The sequence below is a fragment of the Rhinichthys klamathensis genome, unplaced genomic scaffold, assembly GCF_029890125.1.
Source record: "Rhinichthys klamathensis goyatoka isolate OS25496 unplaced genomic scaffold, OSU_Roscu_1.1 h1tg000005l_1, whole genome shotgun sequence".
In the NCBI taxonomy this organism is placed as follows: domain Eukaryota; kingdom Metazoa; phylum Chordata; class Actinopteri; order Cypriniformes; family Leuciscidae; genus Rhinichthys; species Rhinichthys klamathensis.
Window position 1 is genome coordinate 2,906,325 of NW_026606558.1, and position 23,810 is coordinate 2,930,134.

The 23,810-nt window shown below is 38.8% G+C and overlaps 1 protein-coding gene across 3 annotated transcripts in view; it reads left to right on the forward strand.

Moving 5' to 3' along the window:
- gnao1a (guanine nucleotide binding protein (G protein), alpha activating activity polypeptide O, a) overlaps positions 1 to 23,810 on the forward strand; it is a 100,379-nt gene that overhangs the window by 50,961 nt on the left and 25,608 nt on the right. For all 3 annotated transcript variants that reach the window (XM_056255280.1, XM_056255283.1, XM_056255273.1), the window contains exon 4: positions 22,787 to 22,947. In XM_056255280.1, coding sequence (XP_056111255.1) covers positions 22,787 to 22,947 — 161 coding nt within the window. The remainder of the gene's footprint in view (positions 1 to 22,786; positions 22,948 to 23,810) is intronic.

The window sequence follows — 23,810 nt, forward strand, 5'->3', positions numbered from 1 at the left end:
CTCATGTAAAGTATAGCACAGCTAGCATGGAAGGAGGCAAAGCATATTTCATTAAATCCGCTATTATTTGAAGAAGCTCTGTTCCATAACTTAGCGAGCTGCCTACATAGGCTGCCTCCTCCTAAGGTAAGCTATAGTAATCCTAATGGACCCTCATGAGTGATTGATTTGGAATACTTTGCACAGGTAGCAACTCCACGCACTACAAAAATAGCTCTTCGTACTGGAGACATGACTCATTTCAACAGAGCTTGGAGTTAGCATGTGGCAAAGCTAACCGTGTATTTTCATAGAGGAATTGATTTTTTTAATACCAACTTATAAACAATTAAAAATGCACCAAAATAATTATTTTGCACCCGCCCACTCCCTACACTCTCAAACTACTTAATTATATATATGCTTATTTTGAAATAAACATCAAACATTTTAATTTGATTTATATAATTTGCAATACTTCATGGGATTAGTTATTTTACTTCATTACAGTTTTTTTCAACTGCTTACACACAAAATCCTTACTTGTCACACAATTTCTGAAACCGGACACTCAAACACCATAACCACACACCAAATCTGCAAAACCATACACCAATTCTTGGCCTTCGACTTAGTTTTCAATGTCACTTTTTGCAAACCACAACACACAATTCTCAATGTAACACACAGAAATCTAACAGGAAGTATCTTGATTTCCTTTTTCAAACACAACCTATCAAAATGCACACTAATGTGCAAACACTCATTGCTTTACTTAACACCAACCAATCATGGCTTTAGAATAGGCCTATAAATAGGCCAAAGGTCAAGTTATAGGTTTTTCGGACTGTGTAATACTGTATTAACAACCACAAATGCTTAGAATAAAAAAATAAACAGTTTGGTTTCAATCTTGCTTTCATGTGTACCGTGAACTTGTGCATTTGTGCTGTATCTGTGTGTGTAATGAATCAATTTCACTAAAATAAATACTGTCTGTTTATGGTCAGTTTTTCAAATTATTCATCTCTGTGGTTTTGTCACTAAAAAGCACAATCCTTCCTTATCACTTGTATCTGTGCGCATTTAGATGTGTGTTTGTGTGTAGCACAGGTGTGTGTAGGTGCTTCCCTCCTGCCGTGTGTGTGTGTCCTCCATGCTGTAATTAGCAAGGATGCTCTTCAATAATGCAGAGACTGAGGAAGAGTCAGTACAGTGTGTGTGTGTGTGTGTTTGTATGCCAGTGTGTGTCGCACTGGCATTTAGCGCTTAATCAATGCCTTGCGCTGCCTGTGGCCACTAATTGAAGGTTAAGAGATGAGAGACCTGTGTGCCTGAGATGGCGCTGATGCAGAAGAGAGGCTCCATTCCTCTCTCTTTCTCTGCCCTTTAAAAATCCCCCTCTCAATCAATATACCCACACCTACTGTACTGTACCTGAACATATTATTTACCATACAGCACAAGCTTTACATCATAGAATACAAACATTGGGTAATTACAGAATAAATTTACATTATGTGGCAGAAAAAGACTTGTTGCTAAGTTACCCTAAACTGAAGTGCACCTGCTGGGCAGGTTATACTAGAATGAAGTGATTTTCTGGTTTATCAGACTGTCTACCTGAAAAAAACAACGACTGGTAGACCAGTTGATCATTTCATCTTTAGTCAGTCAGCTAATGACCAGTTTAAACCAGCTAGAAACTAGATAATATTTTTCAAAGCTACCAAAATAAGATAGATTTTCCAACAGAGCTTTTATGCACAAAAACCCCCCAAAAAAACAACAAAAAAACTGGTAGATATTGATTCTGCCAAAATCCCAGTGAACATATTTTGTGATTCTAGAGGTGGAAGTTATGTTTAATATTTAATAATTTCTTCAATAGTTTGGATTGTATTAGATTATCTAGATTATGTATTAATGTTTCCTCTTTTTGAAAATATTCTCACGTTAGAGCTAATCCTTTGAACCATTTTGCCTTCCTGAATAAAAAGAGAGACAGAATTTGAAGGAAGTGAATGACAAGCTGAAATTTCTGAAAATAAGATTAAAATGCCAAGTCAGTAATTTTTCATTCGGAGAAACCCAGACCTTATAGTGAATAAGTAGATAATTTACTGTTGCTTTGTCAAAGATCAATGAAAAGGCTTTTGCATGTTTCTGAGTATTTCTTTTTCGTTTCTTTGCATACAATAAAAATTCTCTCTTACAATAAAGGTGCAGGTGAAAATGAGATAGCTAGCAGGTGATGAACAGGGTGTTTGTGTGTGTTTGTGTGTAATCACACCCCCAAGCTTGTGTAAATACAACCAAGTGTCTTCTGATTGGAAATGTAGGCCTTAATTTAATGGAATCCATTTGTTATGAGAGACAGGGTCTATTATATTTAGCAAGCAGTCAAGGTATTGTGCAGTGTTGAATCATGGGTTGAAGCTCTACAAGGGAAAATATCTGTGCACGTATATTTGAAGTTATGTGGACATAAATGTATGTGTGTTTATGAGCACGTGCTTGTGTGTGTCCTAGGTAATGTGTGTCTGTGCATTTGTGAGGCTCCCAGCATAAAGCCTGAAGCATTCCCATTTGCATAAGCTCGGTATGAATAGTTCAAAGCCCAGTTGGGAGATGCTGTGTGTGAAGCACATGTATTCTTCTCTCAATCAGTCACTGAAAATCTTTTCAGCTCAAGAATGTACACTTTACTTTCCCACCACAAATCGACCCATGGTGCTCCAATCAAGATAGACAATGCTTAAGCAGCGAGGTGTGGCATCTGTCTCTAGCTTTTACGAGCATAGAGGAACAAAAAGAAGCGCCGGTTCTTTTCCTGCTTTCTACAATGTTCCACTGGTGGAGCGGGGCTCCTCTCTGAAGTGCAGAGACCACATTTTGAATTATTCACTCCAAATAAAAAGCTGCATCTGTCTCTGCATGAATTATTTACGTTTAAAATGGGTCCCCCTGTCGAGGGAAGGAGATGGGGAGGGGGTGTTCGAGTGAGAGGTGGGATCAGCTCCACATGTTTATCAGTCCGCTATGAACACAGATGGCAGGTGTTTTTATTGTACTTGTTAATATTTCGCAAATTTCAATTAGATTCTATTTAAATATAAATGTTATATATACAATTATAATTTTCCCAAATGTAAAATTGTTTCAAAAATACATTATAAATGTATTTACATTTTTTTTATTTTCTTATATATATATATATATACACTCACCGGCCACTTTATTAGGTACCCCATGCTAGTAACGGGTTGGACCCCCTTTTGCCTTCAGAACTGCCTCAATTCTTCGTGGCATAGATTCAACAAGGTGCTGGAAGCATTCCTCAGGGAGTTTGGTCCATATTGACATGATGGCATCACACAGTTGCCGCAGATTTGTCGGCTGCACATCCATGATGCGAATCTCCCGTTCCACCACATCCCAAAGATGCTCTATTGTGTTGAGATCTGGTGACTGTGGAGGCCATTTTAGTACAGTGAACTCATTGTCATGTTCAAGAAACCAATTTGAAATGATTAGAGCTTTGTGACATGGTGGAAGTAGCCATCAGAGGATGGGTACATGGTGGCCATAAAGGGATGGACATGGTCAGAAACAATGCTCAGGTAGGCCGTGGCATTTAAACGATGCCCAATTGGCACTAAGGGGCCTAAAGTGTGCCAGGAAAACATCCCCCACACCATTACACCACCACCACCAGCCTGCACAGTGGTAACAAGGCATGATGGTTCCATGTTCTCATTCTGTTTACGCCAAATTCTGACTCTAACATCTGAATGTCTCAACAGAAATCGAGACTCATCAGACCAGGCAACATTTTTCCAGTCTTCAACTGTTCAATTTTGGTGAGCTCTTGCAAATTGTAGCCTCTTTTTCCTATTTGTAGTGGAGATGAGTGGTACCCGGTGGAGTCTTCTGCTGTTGTAGCCCATCCGCCTCAAGGTTGTGCGTGTTGTGGCTTCACAAATGCTTTGCTGCATACCTCGGTTGTAACGAGTGGTTATTTCAGTCACTGTTGCCCTTCTATCAGCTCGAACCAGTCTGGCCATTCTCCTCTGACCTCTGGCATCAACAAGGCATTTCCGCCCACAGAACTGCCGCTCACTGGATGTTTTTTCTTTTTCGGACCATTCTCTGTAAACCCTAGAGATGGTTGTGCGTGAAAATCCCAGTAGATTAGCAGTTTCTGAAATACTCAGACCAGCCCTTCTGGCACCAACAATCATGCCACGTTCAAAGTCACTCAAATCAACTTTCTTCCCCATACTGATGCTCGGTTTGAACTGCAGGAGATTGTCTTGACCATGTCTACATGCCTAAATGCACTGAGTTGCCGCCATGTGATTGGCTGCTTAGAAATTAAGTGTTAACGAGCAGTTGGACAGGTGTACCTAATAAAGTGGCCGGTGAGTGTATATACACTCACCTTCAGGATTATTAGGAACACCTGTTCAATTTCTCATTAATGCAATTATCTAATCAACCAATCACATGGCAGTTGCTTCAATGCATTTAGGGGTCTGGTCCTGGTCAAGACAACCTCCTGAACTCCAAACGGAATGTCAGAATGGGAAAGAAACGTGATTTAAGCAATTTTGAGCGTGGCATGGTTGTTGGTGCCAGACGGGCGGGTCTGAGTATTTCACAATCTGCTCAGTTACTGCGATTTTCACGCACAACTATTTCTAGGGTTTACAAAGAATGGTGTGAAAAGGGAAAAACATCCAGTATGCGGCAGTCCTGTGGGCGAAAATGCCTTGTTGATGCTAGAGGTCAGAGGAGAATGGGCCGACTGATTCAAGCTGATAGAAGAGCAACATTGACTGAAATAACCACTCGTTACAACCGAGTTATGCAGCAAAGCATTTGTGAAGCCACAACACGCACAACCTTGAGGCGGATGGGCTACAACAGCAGAAGACCCCACCGGGTACCACTCATCTCCACTACAAATAAGAAAAAGAGGCTACAATTTGCAAGAGCTCACCAAAATTGGACAGTTGAAGACTGGAAAAATCTGGCGTAAACAGAATGAGAACATGGATCCATCATGCCTTGTTACCACTGTGCAGGCTGGTGGTGGTGGTGTAATGGTGTGGGGGATGTTTTCTTGGCACACTTTAGGCCCCTTAGTGCCAATTGGGCATCGTTTAAATGCCACAGCCTACCTGAGCATTGTTTCTGACCATGTCCATCCCTTTATGGCCACCATGCACCCATCCTCTGATGGCTACTTCCAGCAGGATAGTGCACCATGTCACAAAGCTCAAATCATTTCAAATTGGTTTCTTGAACATGACAATGAGTTCACTGTACTAAAATGGCCCCCACAGTCACCAGATCTCAACCCAATAGATAGAGCATCTTTGGGATGTGGTGGAACGGGAGCTTCGTGCCCTGGATGTGCATCCCACAAATCTCCATCAACTGCAAGATGCTATCCTATCAATATGGGCCAACATTTCTCAAGAATGCTTTCAGCAACTTGTCTAATCAATGTCACGTAGAATTAAGGAAGTTCTGAAGGCGAAAGGGGGTCAAACACAGTATCAGTATGGTGTTCCTAATAATCCTTTAGGTGAGTGTATATATATATATATATATATATATATATAACGTGTGTGTATATATATATATATATATATATATATATAATATAAATATATAATAATAACGTGTGTGTATGTATGTGTGTATATATTATATCATCAGTTTTTATCAGATGGTGACCCAACATGTTCAATAAAACTAGTTTATATTACAATTGTAAAACAAAATATACTTAAAATCTTGTAAAAGCATAAGCAACAGCAGACGTTCGATTTCAGCTTCACTCATTAAAAATAAAAGCAAAATAAAATGTATTTATATATAAATGGTGCCAAAATGCAATAAAGTTTGATTAGATGCACAGCAGGATTTTGACATCAGCAACAAATCATACACAAAACATTTCCCCTCCCTTTTAAAAGTTTATGATCCTTTTTATTTCGCTGTCATCATAACTATGAATCTTTTTAAAGGTTGGTTATATTTTATTATTTGCATTTACATTCTTTTAACCTGCTGTTCACAACCCTATCATACTTGTGATCAATTTTTTGGGTTATGACCCACTGCTCTACTTGATATTGTGAATGAAGATAGTTACCCCTCAAAAACACCCTTCCATCTAAATCTAGTTGGATTTGAGCTTTTAATGGACTTAATGCATGAATTAACATTCATATTATCTAAGTAAGCAATGAGGGCAAACGGGTACAGGAGTTTGAGCTCGAAGTTCCCTCTGGAACTAATTATGAAATTGAATATGGATTTGAGGTGGAGAATACCAGTAGAATTGACAAGTGAGCTGAGGTAAGAGGTTGTTAAATGTTTTTGGTGTTGTGATTGGCTGGATAATTCCAAGCTCCTCCCACCTGCGTTGCGTCTCAAACACCCATTAAAAATCACCATAAATTCCCCTTCACATCCACACCTCTAATGGGAACACTCAGAAGACTTTCTGAAAGCTCTTTGCTTCTGTGCGGCTGTTTGTTTCTTGAGAACAGTATGCAAATCCTGAAGGTGTGTGTTGTTGTGAAGCTAGGCCCATAATGAAGCCCCAGCTTCCCTTTGTGCCCAACTATAAGTGCTCATCTATTGATTAGATGGGAGAGGATGAGAAACAGAGAGGTGGGAGATACTGAGAGATGATACAAGAGGAAGGCCCCAATGTGTCTGGGCTCCTAATGGACTGATCCGATGCACTCTCGAGTCTCGCTCCGTCTCCCTTCTCTTCTCCATTTCATTGTTTTCACTCCTATTGTTTTGTGACAGTCTCCAGGCCGCAAACTGTTTGCATCGCTGTTAACGGCCCGCATACTCCAAACATATCCATCTCTACCTATATCTACACCTCCATCTGTGTGAGCTCCACAGTAGCCGCTCTCTTGATTTATTCATATGCTGAATTATTTACAAGCAGACACAGTGGGGAGAGATAAAAAAAAAAATCACAGTTCATGGAAGCTGCCGTAGAGTGAATGCATTCTGATTGAATGAAGAGGAAGATGGTTCCCCTTATAGGAACACAGTTAGATGACAAAAGAAAGGATGTGGTATTAAGGTAGTCAAGACATCCGCACAGTATAGACCTTATTGACAGCAGCTCCATCTTTGATTTTTAACGGGAATGAAAGCGAGCCTGTGAGGATAGACCTGCAACTCTTCAGTGGGTTTTACTGTTATTTAATGTGTCTTTGGATTTTTCTGCTGGCGAAACACTGCAAAAATATTTTCCCGAGAAATTTCAGTTGACAAATCCCAGATGATTTGAGCTGTGGAAAATTATAAGTGATTTAGAAGCTTTATACAGCTTTGAAAACAAATCCCTCACAGCCTCCCTTTCATACCTGTCATGGCGCTGCTCTAAATAAGGTCTATACTTGACAAGGACATCTAAAACACCCGGGGAAACTATTTGTTCGCATTCCCATTCATTTTAAAGGACACCCGGGGAATTAATGATTTTTGGCCACTTCCGCATTCAGCCAATAATTTGATTACTTTAAATGTCATGTGAATATTATTGATGTCATGACAATGCTGATTGGGTAATGGCATCACGTACACTAGCAACTATTCTGACAGCTGTGACAAGGCAACATACTGGAGTTATATTAATTTATCCATATATACATATATATATATATATCAGATCAGCACTGCATGGCAAAAAAAAGCTTCTGGAATATAATGAAATTATTTTTGATTTATAAAATATTTTTTTAAAATACATGGTTATTTTTGAATGACCGTTGATGGAGAGAGATGCTTTTTGGAATAAGATGGTGACTCCAAGGTTACGCTTTGTCCCAAGAATATTGTGACCATGAGCATGTAGGCTGAGATATTTCTGACAGATTCTAGGAAGGGTAGTAAATAAATAAAATAATTTATTAATAATTCATTTTTAAATGAAATCATAATTAATTTCCAAACTGAAACTCATGGTACTGTTTTTTATTATTATTATATTTACTCATAAATTGCAATTATTATTTCTACCTGAAACAATATTTTAGAGGTTGACTAGAAACACACATTTATTATTATTGAATTTTTCAAGACTTTTCAAGACTCACTGAAGACATCATCATTGCTGGAACGCCAGCATGTGCTTTTGAACCCACAGACCCCTGCGAATTGAATGCGAGTGTGTGTGTGTTTTATTTCTTGTAGACAGTCTTGTATATGTGCTCTCATGCACACATCAGCCTCTCTGCATGTTCATCATTAATTTGTGCGTGTGTGTGTGTGTGTGTGCGTGTGTGTGTGTGTGTGTGTTTTCAAGGCAAACCTCTTGAGCCTCTCAGGTATGAAGAATTCATAAGCATTCATGGCTCAGTTGGATATCTCCACAAGGATAGTAAAAACTGAATTCACATACATTTAACAGACCAGCCAAATGTCCGTGTGAGGAAAACTGCCTAGTAGAAATAATATTGTGTTTCTGTGAGGGTTAGTTTAAGGAATAGGGGATATAAAATGAATAGCTCTGTTAAAAATCAATATAAGTCATTGGCTGATTTGTTTAGTGTGAAACTAACAATGTGCTCTGCTGTGTATCACTTCATGTTTCATGCTTCAGTGCCTTCCACTGCATGTATGTATTTTTGTGTGTGTTGGTTTCCTTGGGTTAATGTACTTCATCATTTATGTGTGTCTGTGGGCCTCAGCAGTGCTGTATCCATTGAGCAGAGAGAGAGAGAGAGAGAGAGAGAGAGAGAGAGAAAGAGGGCCATGGAGTTGCACTGAATACCAGTAACGGCTGGAGGGGGAGGGGATGGAAGAGAGGGGGAGAAAAGAAAAAGGATGGAAGATTAAGGGGGGATATATGCATTGAAACTGCTCAGTCAGTGAGATGGCTGATGCAGAGCTGCTGCTTTCCAGCCATTTAGCACACAGAGAGCAGAAGTGAGCCAAGCTGAGCCTGCAGCCTTTCTTCCAAGGGTGCAGTTCTCTCTCTATCTCTCTCTCTCTCAGTCAGGTATCTGCAAGATCGGTCTATCTGTTCATCTATTTTCCTTTCATTATTTCTCTATATCTTGCATCGTTTGCTCTGCATCTGAGTTTCATTAATGATATGCACCTGTTTTGTCTGAGGGGGCACCGTGGACAGTCTTGGCTTACTAGGGGCCCTTGGTGAGAAGACTAAAGGAGGAAAATATTTTAAGTATATACTACCTTTCAAAAGTTTGGGGTCAGTTAGATATAATAATAATAATAATAATAATAATAGTCTATTTCTGCAAACACAGTTAAATTGATCCAAAATGACAATGAAGACATTTATAATGTAAAAAAAGCATACATTATACTACATAATCAGTTATTAATATTTTGTTTGTTGGTTCTCTCTTGTTTTTGCAAACGTGTTCATAATTTATTTGTATGACAGCCTGGCCAAAAAATATGCCCATACAATTTAGCATATTTCATTGTGTTATCACAAATAAAACAATTGACTCCAAGCAACTATGCAATATGCTTACAAAATCTTTAACACATTTCAATACAATTTAAAGGGTAAAGATTTCCTTCGTAAGTTTTTCCTTGGACATCTGGCCACTACTGTGTGTGTGTGTGTGTATATATATATATATATATATATATATATATACAATATAAATTAGTTGTACAGAAATTCATTTAGCTTTATTTTGATTTCATACATACGTTTTTTTTTCTCCATAATTATTTACCTACATTTAATCGACTTTAAGATATACATAACATTACATAGTGATAGAAGCAATCCCTTTATTGAAATAAAAAATAAGACAGACAAAAATTGCAACTGGATAACCCTCAAACGTTAAAATGTTAGCAAATGAGGTGAGAATAACACTGTCTACATTGGATGCGACCTTGAAGATGTCCACACTAAACGCGACAAGGTGACCTTTGCAAATCCGTTTGCTCTCTGTGTCAAAAGTTGCGCGAGTGCTAGGATTGTGTCAGAAACAAAACAGGGCATACTGTCAAGAATTTGTTGTTGCGTTGCGCCACATCCAGTGTAGACAGCATGACTGATTATAATGGGTTCTATTAGCTTTTTGTCACGCCGCACCGCTCGCATTTGGTGTAGACACAGTGTAATCCCTAAGGCAGTCAGGGGAATTTAAAATCACCCATTTAACCACGTCAGACAGATTAATAACGGTCACACCCAAAGAGTGAAAAACAACAAAAAAAGACTTAATCCTAAATATCTTAATCTAGTCACCATGCAGATTAAATGGAAAACAATAAGGCCACAGATAATCTGAATTTGCTGTAATTTTGTGTAATAATTTACAGATTAGCCAGCGACCACACTGTAAATGCCAAAAATAAACCACTCTAATCACTTCTCAGCTTCTCCAGAAGGAAATGCAGATTTTAGAGGCATATGAATGAGAATGCAGTGTACTGTACAGGTGTACTATAAATCAAAGATTAATAAACCGATTGATGCGATGGACTCAGTAACCCTGATAATCCTGGATGGGTGAAAAATTTGTATGAGCAGTGGTTACCACTCCTAGTGAATATATTGATAAAACAACCCAGCATTCATGAGCAAATATGGCAGATTTCATATCATTTACTTCCAGGGAATCCTGCGCAGGCCGGGCAAGTGACATTTATGGTTAATGGGAATGGTTATTGTTAGATTTTTCCTCCTTGGTCCAGTAACTCTAGCCTTTCAAAATAAAAGTCTCTTCATATTAGAATAATATATACCCTCTCATTTAACTTAGTTTCTCTCCCTGCATCTCTTTTTCTATGCCAAATAATTGCAAATATAAACCTTTTAAAACTGACGTTAATATAAAATGCATATGCTATTGTGTATATTCGTGTTTTTGTCTGCCCAACACATACTCGTCAGTAAAGTGTTTCATGGAGTGCTGCACTTTGCTTGGTTATTTATAGCTAGCAGTGTTAGCATCCTTACAGTAGCACCACAATGTGTGACAGTACGATAATCTAATTCAACAACCCTTATCTTAATGAGTCTTATCATTATCAAACTAATGAAATCAGTCGGGCTACATTTATATTTAGGCCTCCCGTCAAACAAGGCGCTCTTGTTCAACTGATGATAGCGTGTCTGTTTGTGCATACTCTTGTGGGTGTGAATGTGATTTATTATTGTCTGTCATTTTCATCTCATTTTTTTGCCTTTAATTTGTAATTCATACTGTTTGCCTCTTTAAATATGGACAGGAACATACAGTATTGTCTTTGTGTTTTCTGTACTTTTTTTTCATGGACTTTCTATCTCAGTGGGCAGATTTTCATTCATTTTTCCATAAGCTGTGTTGCGCTGCTTGGAAACTGCCGGTTGCCGTAGAGACGTAGCTCATCGACCACTTGGAGTGGAAGACTAGGTTTGCATATGTGCCATTTTAGCCTCCATTTATGGGCTTCCTTTATGCCACTAATTTTCTTTCTTGCGCCTCTCTTTTTCTTTTTTACACTCTTTTTACCTCTTGCACATTTATTTTAATGATACTGATAAAGAAATATAATCTTACATCATGTTTGTGATGAATAATGCTGCTAATTTACTTGTTTTTGTTGAAGGATGGTAATCTAAGCCATGTTAAGAAGATGAAAAAAAAAACTGCTTTGGATAACCAAACCAAAAACTACTTGATGCAAAAGCCTGAAGATCCTTCAGTACATCTGTGTAATTGACATTACACCTCCAAATTTTCAAAACACACCCAAGTGCCCTTTACAAAGCTGATGACAGCCTAGAGATTCCACCCACAATTAGCACAACCCACTGTAATGACCCAGTGAGGCCGTATAGCTAATGAGGCACACAGTGGCACTGCTCCCTTGTCTCATGCCGACCCTCAGGGATTCTTTAGGGTGGCAATATGCTATGTATATTTGTCAACCTCACTTCACCTTAAGTCAGTCTTCTTTACTTTTCCTCCTGTGTGAGCACCTTGAGCTCAGACTAATTACTAAGCCAATACAGCTCTGACTGCAGCCTGGACCCTGACGCCTTATTCGCAGACTCTGTTTCAATTGATTTCAGCATCTTGTTGGCTGTTATACATTCTGGCAAAAGGGACTTAGGAGTCAAAGGTCTACACTGGGATCTGAACTTGAAGCCTGATCTTGGCCCGTATAGATGAGATGTTGTGGCCAGACCTGCCAAATTTGAAAACTGAGGGTACGTTTACACGGCAAAGATGTACTAAAAACAAAAAACATTTTTTTTAAGGTTTGCGTACAAATGTCAACGTTGTCAAAAGTATCCCCGTTCACACGTATCTGCAATTACGACAAAAAATGCTGGTATTATGCTGCCAGGCCAGTAGAAACACTTTACTCACCTAGACTGAACACGTAATATGCTTACGCATGACGTCAATGTTTTCACATTTTCACATTTACACAGAGACGATAACTGTATCGTTTTCAAAAACTTGCACTTTGAAACTTGTTTTCGAAGGTTTGCAATTTCAGGCCCCCAAAATGACACTGTTGTGTAAATGAACGGCCAAAACACATAGAAAGTTTGAACATTTTTAGTGTAAATGGCCCCTAAATCTGACATATTAACTCACAATTACCGGCCGCTTTATTAGGTACACCGGTTCAACTGCTCGTTCATGCAGATATCTAAACAGCCAATCACATTGAAGCAACTCAATGCATTTAGGCTTGTAGACATGGTCAGATTATCTGCTGAAGAATATATATATATATATATATATATATATATATATGTGACACACACACACACACGATTTGTGAAAGCCTTCTTTAAAAAAAAAAGGGCACTGTGTTAATCGGGTCACTGATGGGGGCAACTGTGTGTTGATCAGGGCACTGATGGGGCTTAAAGTGTAAAGGAAACTTTATGGTGTTAAAAGCATGGTATTTCATAGCATGATAGCTTTTTTTTTTGGCCTGCGGCTAAAAATAAATATAGTTGAAAGAGGCCTGCAGTGGTGGCAGATCAGGTATGCAGCAGAGAGGAGCGAACAGCACACTTTAATAAATGCCAGGCCTCAGCAGACTCCACACAAACCTGCAGGCCTGTGGAGAGAGAGAGAGAGAGAGGGAGGGTGTGGAAAGAGACAGTTCCGTCTTGTCTGTGTCAGTATCTCTGTGGATGAGAGAGAGAGTGTGAAAATCAGCAGAGGAAGCACATGAAAACATAAGCATGTTAAAGGGCTAGTTCAACCAAAAATTTACCAAAGATTAACATGTGACTTTCAAATATGGAACAATGAACCTTAATGTAACTGATTTCAATACAAATAAAAAAATAAATAAAAGAACACTATAAAAGTGGCTAATACAATGGTGCGCCATACAGTAAATCTCCTCAAGCCATATGATACTGTAGCTCTGTGTGAGACCCTGACAAAAATACAAGTCATTGTACAAGTCACAAGTCGTTTTTCCCCTTTTAGCAAGCTGTTCTGAGCTCAAGATCCATTGTGACTCGATTGTTGAGAATGTGAACTCTTGATTCATGAGCAACAGTCTGATTTCTAAACGAATATTTGAGTATGAGCCTGATTCCCCTAGAACTGTGGTAACCTGAACCTGAGTCTGTGAGTGGAGCTCTGATTCGCAAACAAATTGTTCAGTCTGATTTATGAACAAATCATTCAGTACGAATCCTAAACTAATGTTTTAGTCTGATTCCAGAATGGATCATTCAATGCAAACAGTATCAACCCCCGAAAAAAAATCTATGCTTTGGTTCTCTCAAGCTCACTAGAGAGGAAGACTATCACTATCAGTCAACGATGACTTAAATTACTGCACCTAAATAGAGCACATGAGTCGTATGAACCCCTTTGATGTTTTTTTTTGTAATTTTTTGGACCCTTTATGAGAAAATAAAGATTGTGTGGGGAACTATTCCTTTAATAACCAGACATTTTTTTTTTCTTTCATAACTAATCCATTTTTCTCCAACCTGACATTAATCAAATAAGTGCTTCTGATGGTAGGTGGGGGGCAGGGTTTAGAATGTAATTATTAATGTGAATGTAATTATTCCTCCATAAATCCCTACAGAGAATCCCCCAGTGTGGGATGAGAGTGTTGGTGTGCTCCACTTCAGGAAGAGTTTAATAAGGGTAGGTCATAGAGCAGAAGGAGGGCCAGTCTGACCCAGAGTTGTTTTTTTGTTTGTTTTTGTCTGTCAATTTCTCATTCTCCCTGAGTCACTGAAGAACGCTGATGACGCAGAGGGGAAAGAAACTTAATGTTGATGTCCCAGTAATGGAACAGCACACCTTTCCTTTCAAAAGCTTTCGCTGAATTTTATTTTCTGGGAGAACATTGCCAGGTCAGGCTGACATGCAGGAGGTTTAACGTCTCTTTACTCTAGGGGTGTCATGAAAGCAACATTTCAGCAGTTTATATGAACACCAGAATTTTACAACCATCAATATCCATTTCAGTACTTCAGCAAAAAAGCAATAGGCTATGAACACACTACTTTATTTCTATATATGATATATAAATAAAGTATACTATATATATATATATATATATGAGAGAGAGAGAGAGAGAGAGAGAGAGAGAGAGAGAGAGAGAGAGAGAGAGAGAGAGCAATTATTCGAGTAAATGGTCACAAAATAAAAAAAGCAGATAAACTAATTAGCAATAGAACAATTAAGTAAACCAGTAACAGTAACAGTGCTTGACATTTTTCTGAATCAAATAAACATTCAGAAATTAAACAAATAAAAAACTAAACAAAGTTAAAATTATTGTGTGAAATAACAGTACAAGTTATAATTAGCATACTTTTTGGTGAGAGTGCAGTGACAGCAATTGGTAATCAGTATTACTGATATAGTAGAAAGATATTGTTACATTTTTTTTTTTCAGTATCAACATTGTACAAAAAGTCCAATAGCCTTTCATTCTCAGCAGACAGACATTAGCCAGTCACAGAGATGGATTAGAGGTTTGTGGATGCTAGAAAAGAGAAAATTGATCTTAAAATGGACTTATTGTTTAAGGAGCATTGATTTCCTTCTTCAATAACTACATGTTATGAGAATGACAGATGTGAATGATGTTTGAAGCAGTAAGAGAGAAAGCTTTCAATTGGTCACAATGCCAGGTGGGTGTGGCCTCTCCAGTGACGGGCATCCGTGTTGGTGAGTAGATCGACAGGGGTGTGGTCTCCACTCTGGGCTTTGAGGACCTCCTGTGTTTAGGCCACAACTGGAGCCTTTAGCAGGAGAGCAGAATAACATATAAATATTTCATCAAGTAAATAATTTAACAGCTGCCATGGGAGGCAAATAAAGAAAAAGAGGGGAGGAGATAGAGTGAGAAAGTGGGAGGGAAGGGTGATAAACAGAGAAAACGAAAGAGAGAACAGCAAATCTGCAATCACATTCCCCAAGAAAGGCCCAGTAACCATAGTAACAGGAGATGACTGTCACATGATGCGGAGGAGTGGAGCAAGAGGGAGGGGACCTATGAAAAGAAGAGGAGAGATGATAATCACGGGACGGAGTGAGTCGAGAGCAGATTGAGTCGAGTTCTGTGTTGCCTCAATTCTGCTTCATGTCAGCGGAAGCCAAACGCCTTCCCATCACCCAGACTGCTTTCTTATGAGTGTGACATAACAATTGTGAAGAGAAAGAGAGTTAAAAGATGTTAAGACTGATGAACTGAGATAGGAGGGGGCATAATGATGATAATGAGGAGAGTAGCGTAGTATGAAAACCAAAGATGTGATCTTTCTTTTGCTGTTTTATCCTGCGTCTATTATCTCAAGTGCTAAGCATGACCAAAGAAAGACCATTTTCTGTTAGCTAATACTGGTCTTGCTCTGCTCAAATTGTATTTAGCTTTATGAAACACCTTTCATAGTGGGGCTCTTTGATGGCTAAATCCTTGTAATGTAGATGACGGATACAGTTTATGTTGCAATTCAATTTTTTTTCCTTGGCAGCTCTGTATTGACGAGGCTGCTCTGGAATTGTGGGAAATTTCCTGCACATTTAATTAGCAAGATTTAGATGTTTTTGATCCAAGTTCCCACACACATCATGTTCAGCGCAAGCACATTACATAATTCACAATATATAATTTGTGTAATATAGTATGCCTATAATCTGGAGCTCTATTCCAAAACCTAGTGAGCTGCCTATCACCTACAAAGGAAGTCTTCACATACTGACTTGTCGTAAAACCTCATAAATCACTGATTTGAAGTTTTCTATGTAGGCATAGAACATTTTATGTGCGCTACACAAATAGCTACTAGCAATTGATTTCAGTAGAATGTGATGTTAGCATGCTGCTAAGCTAACAGCTAGGTACCCTATTACGCAAAAAATTAAAAGCACAGGCAAATATTAGGTAAAATATTACATGTTTACTTTGACTGAACACTTTTTTTTAATCAATAGATCTTGGTATTGAATGAAATATATTTTAACAATCATTTCTGTCATCTCATCTGCCTACTTCGATTTATCTTTTCATAGCATTTGTTGCAGTACATTCTGAATTGCATCCTTCAAAAAGCTTAAGTTGCTTATATGTCATGCTTTAAACAAGTACACTTATTTTGATGTGGCTATTATACTAAAGCACATGTAAAGTGCCTGATTGTAATTTTAACTGTAGTGTTATTTAATAATACATTTAATACAACTTTCAATAGAAATGACATTAAAGTATATTTTAGTTTACCATAAATGCTTGTCAGTACATTTGACAGTACACTTTAACCATATTTCGAAGACAACAGAAGTAGTTGTGTCCTATTTAAAGGGATAGTTCAACCAAAAATTGAAAATATTTTGAAGAATGTCGGTAACCAAACGGCTGGGCCCCATTGACTTTTGTGGTATTTATTTCTCCCCATAATATGGAAGTCAATGCGGTCCATCAACTGTTTGGTTACCCATATTCTTCAATATATCTTCTTTTGTGTTCAGCAGAAGAAATAAATTCATGCAAGTTTGGAACAACACGAGGGTGAGCAAATGATGACAGAATTTTCATTTTTGGGTGAACTATCCCTTTAAGTCCTACTTTAGTAGGTGTACAAAAAAATTGAGCTAATTGCAGTTAATGTAAATTTAAACTATAATTCGTTTAATTACAGTTAACATGCAATTAAGTGTCCAAAAACATTACATTTTAGAAATATGCTGAAAGGTCATTCTTTTTCACAAGGGTTGACAGATTAAAAAGATGTTCGAATTCAACTGACTGTTGTAGATCTGCAGTGGAATGTTTGTTAGTAACAGCGTGCCTCTTGTACATCAGATCAAATCATATAATCTTAATGAGTCAGTGATTTGTCATCCTTCTGGTGTCGTATTCAGTCTCCTAGACCTAGAGGACTATAGTATTAGTCAGTGCAGGCCTCAGCATGCCTGACCCATGTGAGAAACATGGTCCTGTCTCCGTGTTTTTTATGCCAATGTGCCGTACAACAGTCTCTCCTGATGCAACTTTCTCATTGTGTGTGAACCAGACGAACCCAGCAGCTTCTTAATAATGCAGGAATGCGTGTGTCTGTGTGTCTGTCTTGTTGATAACACGATATCTGACTGTCTTAAGATGATAAAGACAGGAGATGAATGGTCATCACGTCATAGCGTGCCATTCTGTGGAACACACAGCATCATTCATCTACATCATCAAATTTCTTGTCATGGGCATTCCCTCTCTGAAATTTTAGCCTTCTTTTTGGGCTTGTGTTTTTTCTCATTCTGTTTTAAATATCGGCTGATTATGATTACATTGTTTCGATTCAAATTTCTTCATGCATTTGGCAGACTCGCTTATCTAAAGCGACTTACATTGCATTCAATTTTTGTGTACATTTTGTAATCCCTGGGAGCCATACTGTACACAACACGAAGGCCAAAAGGATGCTTTGGAAAACTAAAAAAAAAGGCCAGTTCTCATAGGCCACATACTGTACTGCAGCTATATTCGGTTGTCAATTCACCTTTTAGTCCCTAGTCCTATTCTGTACACACAGAGTTCAGTTATTTATGGAAGTGACAACAGCATTCTAAAACAAACAACAAGCTCAAAAACACTTTAAATAAAAACACTTAAATTAAGTGGATGCCTTCCAAGCCTCTGTCAGTGGTGGTTTAGTTAAAATTGCGGGAACACAACAAGTCTTTGGTCTCTGTAATATTACTTTGGTCAAAAATATTGCGAGATGCCAGAACCTTATGCCACTGTGTTAGTCATCACAATTTAGAAAGTGAGTCGTACTCCGTTCACATGATAATTTAGATGAGATGTGTGTGTGTGTGTGTGCGGTTATCTGAAGGGACTTTGCCTCCATGCTTGACTTTCTCTGGCTTTCACACCTCTGTGCTATTAACTTCAGCAATGGTTACTAAAGGACGTGCAGCTAGTAACATTTCCCTTATTTCTTACAAGAAATGCCATGGAAATTAATTTAGAAAAAGTAATAATTTAGTTGAAACTTCTTATGAGGGCATTTGTTAACGCTCAAATCATAACAAGGATTAGGAAACCGAGAGGTTCTCAGAGAATCCAAAACAAATACTAGTGTCTTAACAGCTGACACTAGTGAATAACGAAGTATGACACGTCTCTTTTGGCTCTCTTGAATTCATTTAGTTCTCATAGATACATTTTGGCACGACTGTGAAGGTCCATATTCACAGATATGGCGGAAACGAATGGATTAATTAGCAACTCACCCACTCACAGGACCTCTTTCGGTCATGTCTGTATTGAAATACACTAACAATCTGTTCTTTCATGACCTCTCAGCTTTTTAGAAGTCCACCCCATGCCAGTGGTTGAAACCTTGAAAAGACTATTTGTAGTTTAAATCCATGTCTAGGGAATTATGTCATGGACTTTGATAAAGTGCTTGAGCAGGGTCTATACATCTTCAGCAAAACGGAGCATCTCTCTTTCCTCTGTACTAGTTTGAAAGGGAAAGTTTCATTGTCAGTGATATATTATTAGACCACAGCCCTTTGGTTTGATAAGGTACTGTATGTTACTCTCCTGCTCATCGCAAGATTAGAAGAAAACTATCACTAGAACACCTACAACACTAGAGTGATTATGCCATATTGCAGTTGAACTTCATTGTCCTTCATACAGTTCCGTCCGTCCGTCATCTAAATAAGTGGAAAAACTGAAGCATTTCTCAGCACATGGGAGGCATCGAAACTGATCCCGCATATCCTGTCTCGTGGACACACTGTGTCCGTCTCAGCTGTGATCCAAATAAAATGTCACATAATTAATCGTGACATGTATTGCGATGTGTAACATATCATAAGGTAGTTGCAGATACCCTAGCCAGTGTTGCTATAACAATACCAGACACAGACACCATCATGTTGTGTCAACCAGCGACACCCTCAGCACTCAACATGAGAAGTGAAAAAGCCTAATGATACTCTGAGGAATCCAACATTTTCTGTAAAATGACAGTTCTATTGTATGTGTGTGTTCACTGTGCCTACTTGCGTCACTCTTACAATAATTGTATTTTCACCAGGTGCAGGGTCAGGGTGTCTGTAAGGATACTGTCCATCACGCCGGGCTACTGACTGATCTGCGATTCAAATCTACAGCGCGTTGAGTTCTCTCCTCGCGCTGTTTCCTCTAATAAATGAATGCTGATGGTCCATTCTCTTTAGTCTGTGCAAGGGCCATAATGAATAGCTATTATGTGTCTCTATGAGCCTGATCTAAATTCAACAGGCAATCACTCAGGAATCACATGGTCCTTCGGTACCGTGTAGTGTACCTTCCCCAATAAAACTAAAACAGAGGTAGAAAGAGAAAATGAAGAATGAGAGGCGTGACCAATGTCGTGACATTAGAGACAGACCCACCTGCAAGATAGATGCACAGAGAGACCGGAAACAGGTGCATGCCTGTTGAATCTTGTCAGCTTTATGGGTTTATTCTTGCAGTTTTTTTCAATCAAAAGAAAAATGCATGGCAAAAATGTTCCCGTCGCAAACCTCTAGCCCTGGGACCAAGGCATCTGTCACTATAAAGGCTCAAAGAGCCTCTGGACGCCAGTTTGATGTCCCATAATTCCCCGGAAGGGGTAATGTTGAGGTAATCCTCTGGTTCATGTTGTGTTGTAAAGCTCAAATAATTCATTATTCTTATGATTATTAGACTAATTTTAACCATTAATAGTACACTGTCTTCTGCTAATATTATTACATTCGTTTTTAATTTGTAAAATATGTATCTGATAGAAGCATCTATTATGATTTATTGCAGTTAGAGTATGATGTGTGTGAGTTATAAGGGCTCAAGAAGGTTTAGTCATGCTGAGTTCAGAGGACTTGCTCTCAAAGGTCACACTCACTGGGGGAGAAGGAAAGGGAGGCTCCCTCAGCCAATCATACGGCCTCCTGCTGCTGATGCTGCCCCCGCTGAATCACCATGGAGATGCAATATCTGTCCCTATTGACAAGTCATACGGAAGATGCATCCATTTTCATCATCCAGATGAATATGTCTGCATCATCACAGTTGAAAAATAGCATTTGCATTAATTGTGGATTAATTAGCGACATCCATGCTTTGTTTTTTCCCTTCGTTTTCATTCCCAGGCCCCCCATCTCACTCCTTTTAGTGTGTGACCGCTTTACTCGTTCTCACCGCAAATAATGGAGAGGGTGCAAGACCAGCCTTCTTGAACTGACCCCCATCTTCTCTCTTCCACTCTCTATTTAACATGGGTCTTTTCTTTTCACTCCACTCATCCAGTCCATTTCTCACGCTCTCCTCTTTTGGCTTCCGTAGTTGCATCTCTGTTGTGAATTTGCGGGATGGCGGAACCCAGCCCCTTCGAGTAGTACGCTTGATTGTGATGTCTTAAAAAGAAACTAAACGCTCCTTTCAGAAGTTGTTACTGCTGTCAAGCTTTTTAAATGTGTTTGTAAAAGGGAGTGATTTCATAAGTGAGAGGAAGAGGGAAGGAAGAATGAAAGAGAAACAGGAGGTCATGCAATGTGTATATAATATATAATAGTGTATATATAATGTGTATATTTCTATCATGACAACTCTCGGAAGAGTTTAGCATGGTAATAATTGATATGGCAGTGATGTTAATGTATTTGTTCTTGGCAGAACAGATCTGCTATGCTGCTGCTGCTTCAGAATACATACATGACACACTGCTGTCACTGTGAGCATGTATTGTAAGACATACTACTGCTGCTGCACATATAGCATATATGAAAGTACCCATAGTAGATATATACAGCTGGAGCTGGTGGAAGGTTTCAGAGGAACTTTGAAAGCACGCTGCAAACTGCTTACCAACTATTTAAATTTTGAGCAGCAAGCTCATTGGCTTCAGATGCAACAGCAACCAATCAGCTTGTGCCGTGTAGTCTACACAGGAATTGTAAGCAGGTTACGTTAAAGTTGCGACCCATCCGCCTGCTCCATCTAGAGTTTCATGACAGAACTTGGTATATATATATATTAGTGTGTGTGTGTGTGTGTGTGTGTGTGTGTGTGTGTGTGTGTGTGTGTGTGTGTGTGTGTGTGTGTGTGTGTGTGTGTGTGTTTTTCCCCTCTTAAAATTGTGAGCCATATCAACTGATAGTCTCAGACAGCTCTGCCTCAGATTTCTCTGTATAATAAGGGCTAATCATTGCAGAAAGGGTGATTAGTGATCAAGACCTGATTTATGAGTCACAGTTTGTTGTGCTTTTGGCTCAGGTTGGTGGGTTTGCATGCAGTATATTCTCAGCACTGTCAGCATCATTAAAGATCTGCTTTGAGTTGCTCCTTCTAAAAATCCAACACATTTGAGTGTGCCCTTAAAGGCATTCTCTTTCAAACAGAACAACTGTATGTAAATGAGGAACAGCACATCCAATGTTACTTTCCGTTGATAGTACTTGAATATTTGCTGATTCTGTTATCTGTTTCCTTCCGTTATGCTCTCTCATTGTGCCCTTGCACAAGTTGTTATGCAAAAATAACTGACCAAAGAGGTTTTTTTTTTTTTTTTTTGTAAGAGCCAGCTTATGGACAGGGCTTTATAAAGCATTTAGTGCCAGCAAAAAGAATTTGCCCGTAAAAAAACAACAAAAAAACATTTAAAACAGGATAAATTTTTTTGAGCAGCATAAATGTGCATTATATATCCTACTTGTTTTCATAACACACACCTTGATTCAAATGGTGTATACGAAAAAAAAAGTTTCCAGGATGTTTTACATATAAACCTCCAGTTTGTGAGCAAACAAGCGTGTTTATTGGAAAGCAAGACACAAAGTTTCACTCTAGCATCAACTTTGCCTCACATGTTTCTACTAAACTTCTTTGGAAGGAATAAAAATAGGCACAAATGAGTCAATTGTTGACACAGTAAAGCCACAATCACACTGGCAGTGAAAAAAAATAGCTGCAGGTCATGATTCTCAGTGCTAGTAGGCGTTCCCACATCGCATCACTGCTTATTTGCATAAATTTGAACTCTGCTTGACTTTGTCTCATCACCAACGGTTGTGGTTGCTCATGTCACTGGAATATTGCAAAATGAATGTCCTTTGTTGCCAAAAACAGTCATTGTAAACAACCCTGAATAGGGCTTTGAAATTGTGATGAGAAATGTTTGAGTTCATATTTAATTGTCAGACTTTTAATTGCGAACTTTGGAATTATTACAATTTAGAGCACAGTTTGTGACTTAGTGTTCTTGTGTTTGTAAGTCTCTCCTGTTTGTTTTTTCTGACAGGCTGATGCTAAGATGGTCTGTGATGTTGTGAGCCGTATGGAGGATACCGAGCCCTACTCTCCAGAGCTGCTGTCCGCCATGATCCGCCTGTGGTCTGACTCAGGCATCCAGGAGTGCTTCAGCCGTGCCCGCGAGTACCAGCTCAATGACTCCGCCCAATAGTGAGTATGGCTCTCTGCTGGGAAGAGCCATTAGTGCTTTCACGCTTCATTAAGAGCATTCTGCTTAAATATACGCATCTGTTATTATATCATTGACTATCACACTGCAGTCCTGTTCATTTTAGAGGCACAGGGCATATTATTTTATGGACTGTAAATTAGGTAGCGTCTACATTATAATATGTATAGTCTTTATTTTCAATGCTTTTTTGAACACGAGCTCAGCAAAATGTCACTCTGAAGTGAGAGAGATAAATTCACAGATGCAATTACAGTATCTGCTGATGAAAGGTCTTGAGTTTGTGTGTGCATTCGTGCTGTACAGGATGTGTGTGTAATAACATTGAAAGAGTTTAGTCAGCATTACATTTCAGATTTTGTGGTTTACTGTAACAGTTTGGGAAGCTGGTCCTTGTGGAAAGTGGTGTTTAGATGAAGACAAATTACTTGCTCACAGATTGACAACATAGATTATGTTGCAATGTGGGGAGGAGAAAGACTTAAAGGGAGAGAAGGCAGTGTTTTTAAAAACACTTTTTGTTATACTGGTTGATACCTGATAGCAATCAATAATAGAAGTGGTCTAAATATGAACACATGTACATACTGTATATCTTCTGTAGAAGTCACAGGACCAAATAAATGTTCATCTAATAATTGCATTTGGTCCGAATGCAATGATATGATGTCCTATCTGTCAACATATGTATTTCCATACGTCTGCGCACCCTTCTCGCGCAGACATCACACGTCATCACCGCGAGGCAATCAGAGTTGTAGACAGACTGTCACCGAGCGCCGTTAACAAACAGCAGCCATCTTTTACAGTTCCTCCTGAACCAAAACAATGAGCCTATACTGCT